This window comes from Rousettus aegyptiacus, unplaced genomic scaffold (genome assembly GCF_014176215.1).
Source record: "Rousettus aegyptiacus isolate mRouAeg1 unplaced genomic scaffold, mRouAeg1.p scaffold_m13_p_2, whole genome shotgun sequence".
NCBI lineage: Eukaryota > Metazoa > Chordata > Mammalia > Chiroptera > Pteropodidae > Rousettus > Rousettus aegyptiacus.
In genome coordinates this window covers 174,376,559-174,388,693 of record NW_023416295.1, presented here as the reverse complement: position 1 = coordinate 174,388,693, position 12,135 = coordinate 174,376,559, and the positions used below count along the sequence as shown (strand labels likewise).

Here is a 12,135-nt window from a genome sequence, read left to right as displayed (position 1 = left end):
CCGCTTCCTTCCAGCCCGGGCGCCTCCTCGCTTGCCCGGACCTCCGGTCACGCCTGCCTCCCCACCGCATCCACAGCTCCAGGCCTGGGCGCGGCCCCTGCCCCCAGTCCCGGCCGTCCTACACTCTAATCCCAGATTGCAGCGCCTGCCAGGGCGGCCACGTCTCTGGGTCTCTGTACCCACTGCCCGTCCCACCTGGAGGGCCCCTCTCCGCCCTGTCTACCGGACAAGCCACTGTTCACACGGGAGCCTCAGCTCAGAGGCCACCGCTTCCGGGAAGCCCTCCGCAAGCAGACTGTGTCCCAGCACTTTGCTGATTCACTTTCCTGTTAGGCCCCTCCACTGGCCACATGCTCCCGGGGGCGAGAACCAGGTCTGGGTGGCTCCACTGCTCTCCCTCCAAGACCTGGTGGCTGCTCCGAGGCTCGCCACGGCACCCGGCTGGCTGGTTCTCCGTGGGCAGGGGACAGCTGGGTGCACCCTGGCGGTCACGTCGCAGGGCGGACGGTGGCCACTGAGCTCCTGGCACCCTCGTCTGCCCTCCCCAGCCCCACCCTTGCCAGCAACATGGGCTGGTTGTCCACCTTCCAGCTGAGGAAACTGAGGCTCAGAGAGGCCAAGCCCCTGCGGGAGGCCACAGAGCTTGCCCGACAGCTGCCAGGTGTCCCCCCGCAGTTGTCCCACAGGGAGCCGGGCCTGGGCGGGGCTTCCGGCTCTGTGCCCTGGAGGGGACAGAGCAGGGGCTGGGCCCCACCTGCCAGGCTCTGAGCAGCTGGTCCCAGCTGGGACAGGCCCCGTGACCATACTGCACACTCGTCACCTGACCTGGGGAGCCCGACTATTCGGGGGGGCTTTGACGTTAGTAGGCCGCTAACCTGTCTCCCGTCGGTGAAATGGGGGTCGTGCGTGTGCCCCCCGGGTGCTGTGAGGATGAAATGACGGCCAGGGCCCAGCCTCAGCGTGGGGTCGCAGCTGCGATCGGGTCGGCCCGTGTTACAAGCCCCTGGTGGACCCAGCCCCTCAACTGTCACGTAAGGCTGTTTGCTCACCGTTTACAGACTAAAAAAAGACAAAGACCCACGGGGAAGCCTAATGGCCGCTAGGAGGCCAGCTGCCCCCGGAATGCCGACAGCCGGGGACTCAAGCCGCTGGGGTGGACGGCCATGGCGCCCCCGGCCCTGTCTGCGGAAGGAGCGTGGGGGTGGGATGGGGCCTGGCCAAGTTCTCCCCGTGACCCGAACCAGGAAGGTCTCGGCGGCCCCCGGGCCCGATGCCGCTATCCTCATGGACCTACGCTCACCAGCCTCTCTGTGCGGAGGGACCCCGGCCCACTCCGGGCCCCTGCCCAGGTGACCCTATGCCACGTGGCTCTGGAGGACAAGGCTGGCTCTCTGGACCCCTCGGGGGCTGGCGCCCTCTGTGACACTTGTGCCTCCTCCCCTCCCCCCCGCCCCGCACCTGCGGGGAGAGAACCGGACCCCATCTCCTTTCTGGGAAGGGGAGGGCTACTCGGTTCACCGTTTAGCCTCCTCTGCCCCACCGGGCACCGGGGCAGCAGAGTGTCACCCAGGGAGGCTCTGTCGGTGACCCAGGCTCCACCCTTCCAGGCTCTCGCCACCAGGTCTCGGCAGCCCCGCGAGCCCAGCGTCACCCTGCCCGGGTTCCCTCATCCACGGTCCCTGTCCCCAGCCGCCAGGCTGGCTCAGGTGCAGGCTTGGTTTCGAATCCCAGCCCTGGGCTTCCTGGCCAGATGCCTCGGCCAGGTGCCCTGGCCACCCATGCCTCAGTTTCCCCATCCCTACAACGGGATTCCTAACTGCAGCCCCTAAAGGGGACGATGCCCTCTCCCCTGGCGCTTTCTCGGTGCCTTCCTTCCGAAGCTGGGGACTGTCAAACCCGAGGCGCAGAGAAACGAGGCTCCGAGAAGCCACAGGGCTGCCCTAAGTCACAGAGCTTCACGCCCAGCCTGGAGGCCCACAGCCCTCCCCCACCTCACGTTCCCCGTCAACCCGGGGGGGGGGGGAGAAGGCCCGGCTCTGCTCCTTCCCATTTCTCCCCAAATGAGGTTCCACTTTCTTTCCAGAGTTCACGTTAGGTAAACAAAAAATCCTCGCCTGAGCCACTAGGGGAGAGGATGGAGGACCTCATGTGACTTATAATCGCCCCCAAAACAGAAGTGAAACCCCAGCGGTCCCTGCCCGTGGCCTCCCAGACCAGGCGGCGGGCAGGCCCAGTGGAAGCCGACCCGCCGCCTCCCCCAGCGGCCTCCCCTCCCGGGCCCGTCCTCTCCCCACGGAGGACGGCAGGACGGGCCCCAGCGCCAGCGTCTCTTGCTCAAGCACCGGCTGGGCACAGGGTGAGCGGAGAAGTGCAGGACCCCTAGTGAGGCTCCGGGGCGCCCCGGGGCTGGCGGGACAGGACTGCCCAGGATGGGGACGGGGTGAAGTCAAGCTGAGAGAAAAAGGGCTAACTGGGGGCCCCTGGGGGCCGCCGCCTGTGGTGGCCCTGGCGGGGGCGGGGGCCGGCACGGGAGGCCGGCTGGGTGGTCTCTGGCCCACCAGCACCTGTGCTGGCACCCTGCCCACACCCGAAGCCCTGCAGGGCGGGGGGCGCCCCCAAAGCCTCTGGACCCAGTGAGGAGGCCGGGCTTCCGCACCCTCTCACTGGTGCTCCTGGGGGGCTGCCCGACCCCCGAGTGGGGCTCGTCCCTCCTGGAGCCTCTCGCACTGGTGCTGAGGCCAGGATCGTCTCAGGACCTGGCTCCCGGCTAGTGGCCTGTGGAAGGGGTGAGTGGATGGGCGAAGGTGGCCGGAGGCGCTGGACTCCACTGGGTCCCCACGGGCCCCTCAGGCTCCTCCCGCTGCTGGCTGCCGCCTGGGCTGGTCGGTGCCCCTCCTGGCTCCTGCCCACCCCAGGCACCCCAGGTTCTAGTCCTCCTCCTGCCCTGTCCTTCCCAGGGTGACCAGAGCCCTAATGTCTTCATCTGTACCCCAGGGGGTCACACCCAGCCCTGAAACATGACGTGTGGGGACCGCCGGGCTTGGCTCCAGCTACCCCAGGAGCAGTGTCCACTGACCCCCTATGCATGCCCAGGTGGGAGGCCCAGGGAGGCAGGTGTCTCAGAACCCAATCCTGCCCCCACGCTGGGCCCCAGTATGACCCACTGCAGAGCGGGGCTGAGAGGGGCCTGAGGCAGGATCTGCTGCTCCTCAGCAGACAGGTCCCCCCCTCCCCCAGTGCCAGGCTGAGCGGGAGCGGCCCTGTGCCCGCCCCCCACACCGCCCTGGGCGCCAGGCACGGGCCTGGGGCTTCTCTCCAGAGGCTCGCCTGACCAGGCAGGCAGGCGGGCGCCTGCGTGGGCTCTGACCCAGCGGTCCCCGGCGGGCTGCGGAGGGGACAGAGGGGTGCGCCTGCCCTTCCACGGCTCCCTGGGCCTCACGTTGCCACGTTCCCGGCTGCCAGGCCAGGCTCTGGACGCTGCGGGTGGGAGAGGCGGTGGCCCAGGCACGGGCGGGGGGGGGAGGCACGCCCAGTGTGCGTGTGCCCCGTGGCCGCCGGAACAGAAGACCACGGGCCTCGCGGCTGGAAACAGCCGAAGTCGTTTTCTTATAGTTCTGGAGGCTGAAGTTCTGACTCGGTGTCGGGGCTGAAGTCGAGGTGCTGATGGCCGGCTCCTCTGGAGGCTCCCTGTTTCCCGGCCCTCACCAGCTTCTAGAGGCGCCCGCCGGCCTCGGCTCAGCGACCCCCTCCACCCTCACATCTCCCCCTCTGCCTGGGCGGCCTGCCTCCCTCGCATAAAAACCCGCGACGGCACTGGGCCGCCTGGAGACCCTCCCCGGCCGAAGACCCTTAACCTCGTCAATCAGAAAAGTCCCTTAGCCTTGTGAGGTAACGCACTCACAGGCTCCAGGGAACCGGGGTGTGGGCACCTTTGGGGGCCTTCACTCTGCGGACCACACGCAGACTGCCTCAGAGGGGCGGGGAGCTCCGGACACAGGGCCTGGCCCAGAGCAAGGAGTCGGGGTTGGTGGGGGAGAGGCGCGCCCCCCCCCCGGCCTCCAACCCCTCTCTCGACCAGCCTCCTCTGGCCCCTCAGAGACCCCGTGAGGAGGTGGCGGAAGCACACGCTTTGGCGTTAGACCCGGGAAGTCCCTGAGCCTCTGAGCCTCGTCTGCAGGGTGGGGGTTGAGTGCCACGCACCCCGAGTTGTTTGGGGGATGAGAGGAGCCTGAGGGTGCCCGTGGGGTCACAGCGGAGTCCAGGCCCAGCGGGGGTGAGTGTGCCGCTGTCTGGGGGCCGGGTGCTCACGGCTGCTCAGTATCACTGTGAGATCTGAGTGAGGAGCACTCTGCGGGGGCCTGGCCAGCCCGTCAGGGGAGTGCGGACCACGGGGCCAGGCTCCGGCCTCCAGGGTTCACCCCCCACAGCCAGGCCGCCCGGCTCCAGGGAGAGAGGAGCTCGCATGTGTCCCTGGGCAGTGGCTTCAGACCCCAGACCCTGTGAGCTGAAGACGACCCTCCCAGCCTGGGAGGCGGGTTTGTGCGGCGTGAGTGACACATGTCACACACATCACGTGGGCGCACGGTCTACATGGGGCCTCCACCGTAACGTCTGGAAGGCGGCGTGGGTGCCGGGCCCTCCGAACCTCAAGCGCTCGGGCCGCTGCGGTCCCAAACGCACCTGGAGGGGACTCATGCTGGGCTTTGGGGCGGTCCTTCCCGTCCTACAGCTGCCTCCTCATCTCAGAACATGACCTTCGCGGAGCTGGAGGCCCCGCACACACGGGGGTCGCTAACTGGGGCTGCCGGGGAGGAGAGCGCGGCAGCCTCCTAACTGCCGCCCGCCCCCCGGCCCAGCACCGCTTGGTGCAGGCGAGAAACCGCCCCAGAACGGCGCTCAGGAAACACCTCTGACAGTCCCAGTCTGCCGTCTGCGGGGGACCCAGCGGCCGGCCGGCCGGGCGTCCACCAGCCAGGCAAGCGCTGCCCGCACAGCGACAGAACCAACATTCACGGGGGAGGGACGGACCACGGGTCGCTGGCCGCTGGTGGTCAGTACGTGCCTGTCACCAGGTTCATCTTCCCAGACTAAACCCAACCTGCAAAAGCCTCATGGGGTCACTCGTGTCCTTATTTATGTCCTGACTCTCTCCAGCCACTCTAAGCTCCGGAAGGCTGCTGACTCTCTGCCCCGGGCCCTGCCCAGTGCCGGTGAGTGAGTGAGTGAGTGAGTGAATGAGTGAATGAGTGAATGAGTGAATGGCTCAGTGAGTGCGTGGATTCCATCCTCACAAGGGCGAGAGGCGTGTTTTCTCCCCATGTTCAGATGAGGAAACAGAGGCACGAGGGACTGAGGGGATGTGCCCGGTGTCACTGCAGAGGGTCGAATAGTGTCCCCTAGACATTCACGTCCACCTGAAACTTCGGATCGCACTGGACACAGGGTCTGTGCAGATGTGATCAGTTAAGGATCTTGGAACGAAGTCACCCTGGATGTAGGGTGGGCCCTTCGTCCAATGACTGGCGTCTCTATGAGGGAGAGGGGAGGGCGGTTTGGACACAGAAGAGAAGGCCATGTGGAGACCTCGCCAGAGACCGGATAGACATGGCCGCCGGTCAAGGATGCACCACGGGCTGAGGAAGCAGGAAGGACCCTCCCCTGGAGCCTCCGGAGGGGGCACGGCCCTGCAGACGCCTTGATTTTGGACTTCTGGCCTCTAGTACTGTGAGCGAATCAAGTTTTCCTGTTGTTTTAAAGCCACCTGGTTTGTGGCGCTATTGCAACAGCCCCTGGACGCTGCTGTGGTCCCACAGGTGAAAGGGGGTGCAACTTGGGCTCAAAACGAAGAATCAGCTCAGCAAGGCAGGACCAGCTGCAGACTGCGCGGCCCCACGGTTCTCGCTCGGGGACCTGGCTCAGCCCCTCTCCTGCCGAGAGAGCAGAGGGCCTGCTCCTATGTGGCCGGGTCTCCTGGGGCTGTGTGCCCTCCACAGCTCTAAACGGGGGTGGTAGTAATATCTCCCTCCCCGGGCTCATGTGGACACATAAGCTGAGGGTTGCCAGCACGCAGGAATGGGGACTGAGAGCCTTTAGGTGCTGGCTCTGAGAAGGGGACGGTCCCTTGCAGCCTGCCAGGCCCAGGAGCAGAACAGCGCTGAGGTTCTAAAGTTCCTTTAAAAGGGGTTGAGGGACCCAGCTGGCCCCAGGGTGCCCTCACCTCTCTCTGGGGACCCCCAGTAGGGCCGACCACACAGAAGACTCCAGCTGGCGGGAAGGGGGGCTCACAAAGCTGCAGCCTGTGGAAGCTCAGGAAGTAGCAGCCTCCTGAGGCGCTCTCCCACACCCCAGCCCTACAGTCCCACCCCGACATGCGCTATGTCTTCAGTTATGTCACCGAGGACCCACCACGTGCCAGGCCCTGCGCTGAGGGCCTGAATACCCATCTTCGCATTTAATCGCCACACCGGCCCTGTGAGGTGGGCATTCTTTTTAGTCCATTTGTGGGATAGGAACTGGAGGACAAGAGAGGGTAAGTGACTTCCTCGAGGCCACACAGAACTGGGATTTGAACTAAGCCCGTCTGGCGCCTTCCACTAAACCACAGCAGAGACACGGGGAGGAAGCCTGCTTCTACCTCGATTCTGGGACAGGTAAAAACGACTTTTTAAGACAGTGTGCAGTCATGTGGTGGACGAGCTTCCCCAGATAGAGTCCTTTCCCTATCCCCGCATGCATCCTGTGAGGAGGAATGTGCATGCCCGCTGACAGGTAGGGAAACTGAGGCAGCCACGTCCCAGCCCTCAAGCACTTTGCAGCTTGGTGGGGGGCAGAAGACAAGCACCGGGGGACTGGATCGTGGTGTCCTGCCTGGTGCACAGAGGTGGATCTCAGGCTGCCAGTCCCCCGCCCACCCCCGTGCTCACGAAGTGTGGCCGAGACTACAGACCGTGGCGCATCTGGCAAGATTTCCGTGCCAGGTGTGCGTGGTGGGGGGACGGCATCCCCAGCCACCCTGAACAGCCTGCTTCGCTCTCTTCCCCTCCCCTCTCCTTTTCCTTTTGGTGGAAATAATCTATTTTTGAAAAGGGCCCATGAGCAGACACGCTGGAGAATCCCACTAAACAAACCGTCTCCTTTCCGGATCCCAGCCTTGCTCTTCAAATAAAGCTGGGGGTGGGGGGTGGGGGGCTTCCCACGCCCCTGCCTGTCTGGGAACGGCCCCGGGGGAGGGTCGTCTAAGGAATGCGGGGCAGCTGCTGCACCCCTGCTGACAGCTGGGAGGACAGGGGGCCGCTCAAGGGAAAACCACCGCCCAACCCTGGTCAAAGGGACCTTAACGTAGACAGGAAGCGCAACAGCAACGCACGGACTGCGCCAGTGAGGCGCATCTGCGAAATGGGAAAAATATTTCCTGCTCTATGCCCTCCCAGCTTGCCATGAGCACAGGAGCCGAGCCGTGGGAAGACCCCAGGAGGGAGATGGGCACGCGGGCCCCGCCCGCCCCACCGCCCACCGGCCGGGCGCTCCGGAACCAGCCCCGGCTCCGCGGTTTCGTCCCTTCGTTCTAGAAACACGTTGCACTGAACTTCCCTCCCGGCCCGTACAACTCCGGCGGAGCAAGTTCTCTGCAAACTGTGAAGCGCCGCAGGGCCCACGGCACTCCTCCGCGCAGGGGGCCGGCCCCCGCCCGCGGCCCGGCTCGCGGGCTCCCCGTCGCCCGGCTCCGAGGCCCGCGGCTCGCGGGCGGGCCGGGAGGGCGCGGCCTTACCTGTTCCAGGTGGCGTTGGCGCAGGCCCGGCGCTGCTGCGTGCCCCGCTCGTCCGCGGCGGCGGCGGCCGGCTCTCTCTTGCCCAGGTCACTGAGGCTGGGCGAACTCATGAACTTCAACCTGCGGAGAGTCCTCATGGTGACCCCCAAGGCCCGCTCCGCGCCCACGCGCGCCCGGCGCCGCGCCCTGCGCCACGCCGCGCCGTGGGCCCCGGCCGGCGCTGCGCCCTCTACGAGGAAACTTGGGCGAGAGCAGGAAGCCGAGCGGCCCTCCAGGGGCCCGCCCCGGCCCCACGCCTCCGCCCCGGGCCCGGCACCCGCCGGCCCTCCGGGTTAATCATTGCTCCTAGCGGCGGCAGCGTGCAGCTCCAGGAGCGCGGCGGGCAGCTCAGACCCGGCGCAAACAGAGGCCGGGGGCGGGGCCGGGGGCGGGGCGGGGACTGAGGCCGGGGGCGGAGCGGGAAAGGGGGCGGGCACGCGGGGGCGGGGCGGGGGCGGGGGCGGGGCCACGAGCTGGGGGCGAGGCTGGTCCGCGCCTCAGATCCCCCTGGGTCGGCCCTTTCGCGGTCGCGCCCTTGACCTGCTTGGCTCTTCTGAGGGCCACACGTGCCCACGGGAAACCAACATACACGGTACCAACATCCCGGCCACTGCGGACACACCCATACGATGCTCGGCAACCCCTGTGCCTCCCAAGAAGCCTCCCGCTCCTCAGTGCCTCAACCAAAGTCATCCTCCCCCCTTCCCTCCCCCACAAAGGCTGTGTTCACACAGACCCCCCGAGATGCCGCCTCATGGACACAGACCTCCCTGTGGTTCTTATGAAGACTGCGTGGAAGCCTTCAGCAGTCTGGGGTGCCTCAGGCCAGGCCCCCACCCCACTCTGGCGACTCTAATTGTCCTCCCCTAGCCTGCGGGAGTTCCAGGTTGGGGAGTTGGGGAATCAGGAGTGGCCCCCCAGGGCAGAGACCAGCAAAGCCTTGCTACAAATGGCAAAGCTAGGCCTAACCCAGGCCTCCCGAGCACACGGCACAAACCCCCAGGCCCCGGCTTCTGCGGTTCCCACAGGGCTCACCAACTTCCCGTCCCCTCCATGAGACAGCAAGACAGCAACGCTGCCCTCATGTCACCTCAGGCCGCTCGCTCCCGAGGCTTCGCCTCTGCCGAGCAAGCCCAGGTGTCACCAGAGCCCCGGCCCCATCTGTGTTTTCCCGTAAATGCTTCCTGTGTGAATCACTGTGGGCAGAGGAGGGGCTGATCCTAGAATTCCAGCACAAGGAGCGCGCTCAGAGGGCCACCCTGCACCCACACTGTACGGGACAAACTGCGGCCCAGGGACCAATGAGTCACCTCTCCCGGAGTGCACGCACCTGGCACTCCACCCCTGGCGGCGGAACCAAAGCACCTGCCCCCTGAGAAAGAGGTTCCATGCCACGGGGCGAGGGTGGGACACAGCTGCCCGCCAGTTACCTCAGTCTGACTCAGCGTGGGGTGGCGTTATCACGCCCACTCAGGGGCAGGAACCTGCACCGCAGCATGAAGGAGGCAGTGGATGGGGGTCGCCAAGGCCCAGCGGAGGAGCCAGGGACGCAGGAGAGTCCCAGCTGAGGGACGCGAGAGCCTCGTGAGCAGACACTGTTCAGTTTGAATCAACCAGCGTTTCCTGAGCACTTACTCTGTGCCAGACATTACCCTTGTCCTAGGGAGGCAGAGTCATGACCAACAAACTCCTTGACCCTGAGATCGAAATCGAGGACGTGGCGACCTCTGGCTTTCAGAGCCGCCATCCCCGAGGCTGAGACCCGCGTGGCCTGGCAGGTCACCCCCCACCGTCGCCCTCACCCCGTCAAGCCCCCGGTGTTTTTCTCGCCCCTTTAGAATCGTCTACTGATTCTGCTCCCTTCACCCTCACTGTCACCTCTCCAGGCAGAGCTGGTGGCATCCATGGCCTGGACGACAGATACCTCCTGCCCGCTCTCCCCAGGGCCATACAGGTCACTAGACAAGCCGCTCTTCCCGTCAGTGGCTGGAGTGATCCTCGCTGGGCGCTGCTGTGAGTCCCCACTGCCCTGAGGATGAAGTTGAGCCTGGAACCCTTGAAGGGGCCTTCCCGCCTGTCCCCTGGCTTCCCCGCCTGTCCCCTGGCTTCCCCGCCTGTCCCCTCGCTTCCTTGCCCCAGAATACCTTGCAGCGATGGTCGCCTCCCCTTCCCTGACTGCCTTCCGCTTGGGTTAGGTTCAGGGGTTGCTCTCTGGTTGTTTGGTGACTTTTCCACCCTATGCCATAAGCCAGTCTCTGTCACTGTAGTGACTGGCTTATGTCTACGCCTCCTCGCCCCGCACACAGTAGGCATGCAGTAGCATTTGTTCGAATGGCTGGACAAACACCTATCCCACAGGAGGGAGGGATTAAATTAGATCAGATTGGCACAAATGCTTTGTGAAAGGTGCCACTCTGGCCAGGCGGAGACGGAACCACGGTACTGCCCCCGGTGAGAAGCAGCGGAGGGTGCCCGGGTGGGAGCAGGAGAAAGAGGCTTTCCCAGGCCGGAGGCAGGCTCTGGGCAGAGGGCTGGCTTTGTCTGCTCAGCACACTGGGGTGGGAAGCTCTCGCAGAGGGGCCCAGAGGCAGGAGGGGCTGGCTGGGTGGGGAGGAGGTGGGACGGCTCAAGATTAGAAACTCAGGAAAGATGGGAGGCAGGAGGAGGGGAGGAGAAGGGTAGCTGGGAGGGGGAATTGGTTTAAGGGGGCCGTGGGTGCAGCAGAGGTCTGGGAGGAGTGGTCTGCAATAAATTCCAGAGGTAGGAATGGCCTAAGGGTTTGAAAGCCAGCTCAGGTCAGCGTTAAGGAATTAGCTGTAACCACCCAGCCCGGACCCCAGCCAATGGCCTCAGGTCAGGTGCAAGGGGGACTCAGGTGAGGGCACTGCTGCTCTGAAGGGCTGGTGACAGGCAGAGAGGGACTTGGAGCGGTGGTGGTGGAGGGCTGACAGCCCAGGGGAGCGGCCAGCCCCCGGGGCCGGGATCAGACACAGAGGCCAGGAGGGGACAAAGCCAGCACCCTCTTCCCCCAGAGCAGGGGCATTCGGGTGCCAAAGACGCAGTCCAGCCCCTAAATGTGTGTGAGTGTGTGTGTGTGTGTGTGTGTGCATGTGCGTGTGTGTCAGGGGGTGGGGACGAAAACCAGAACTACAGGCAGCCAAGGTTTTACAGGGAAGAGACTGACGTGGAAACCCTGATTTCTGGCTTCCCAGGAAGCATCAGATGACCGGGCCTCCTGGGCCTGAGGCCCCACGTGATGGCTCTCACTGCGCTGCTGCCCCCGCAGGCAGGCGTGGGGCTCCGGCGGGCCCTCCGCTCACGTGGGGGGCCTTCCAGCCTGATAAGGGGCAGGGGACTGGACAACTGTATTGAGCGGTGGCCCCGGGGAGCGTGCTTCTGTGTCTGGGACTAAGGGAGGGGAAAAGTAAAGGGGATGGGAGACTGGGGGGACCCATGCATGCACCCCCAGAGCTGCCAGGGCAACCTGATGGCGTCAACCACGGCCTCTCCTCCCCCAGGACCGCAACTTCCTTCCAAACTCTCCCCCTTCCGCCAGCAGGGTGTCAGGAGCTGGTCCAGGACCCTAGTTGGCAAAGGGGACCCTGCTATCTGGAAAGCTTGTTCTTCTGATGGGAGAGTGAGCCAGAACCGGGGTTCACCCAGCCCTGCTGTCAAGTCAAGTGACCCTGGGGCCTCAGTTTGCCCATCTGTAAGATGGATGAAGTCCAGGGTTGGGGCTCCCGCCTTCACCCCACAGCTGCCATGGGTGATTTTGAGGGGTGGGGGACATGAGGACTGGTAAAGCCTGAAGGCCGCATGCTTCCTGTAGCTGCGGCCGGAGACAGTGACCCTGGTGTCTTCGATCTGTGCGGCATGGCCGTGCCAAGGGGCCGGCCCAGAGGCTTCATCCTCACAGGCACAGTGCTGGCACGGATGATGCTTTGCAGGATGGGCCTGGCCCCTGCTGGGTACCTGGGATCAGGGTCTTTGAGGCAAAGTCTGCCTGGGGACAGCCACAGAGCATCTCTGGGGGGCGGGGAGCTCGTGGTATCCCGGACTCTGCAAACCCCTGAACCCGGCTCAGCCTCTCACTTCACAGACGGATGGCGTGACTACAGTCGGCAAGGCTCCGGAAGCCAGGGCTCGGGGCTTCTGGTCCACCTGGATGAGTTTGCCAGCTCTGTGGCCCCAGCCCGTATGCTGAGGAGGGTGGAGATGGTTAGCCCACCCCCGGAGGGGCCCAGTGGGGAGGAGGCCGGGGGTGGGGTGGGTGCGGGGGGAGCAGCTCAGAGGCGGGGCAGAGGGACGGCCATGTTAGTTCTCCTGCC

General features: G+C 65.4%; 1 protein-coding gene across 7 annotated transcripts in view; it reads right to left on the bottom strand.

Moving 5' to 3' along the window:
* Positions 1 to 12,135, bottom strand: part of PRR5 (proline rich 5) — a 47,945-nt gene that overhangs the window by 17,184 nt on the left and 18,626 nt on the right. For 3 of the 7 annotated variants that reach the window (XM_036237645.1, XM_036237649.1, XM_036237647.1), the window contains one exon: positions 7,769 to 7,888. In XM_036237645.1, coding sequence (XP_036093538.1) covers positions 7,769 to 7,878 — 110 coding nt within the window. In that variant the 5' untranslated portion in view covers positions 7,879 to 7,888. Of the gene's footprint in view, positions 1 to 7,768; positions 8,176 to 9,237; positions 9,256 to 9,685; positions 9,704 to 9,731; positions 9,837 to 9,951; positions 11,052 to 12,135 lie in introns of those variants that run through there. The other 4 variants (XM_036237643.1, XM_036237646.1, XM_036237644.1 and 1 more) reach the window with 4 other exon arrangements.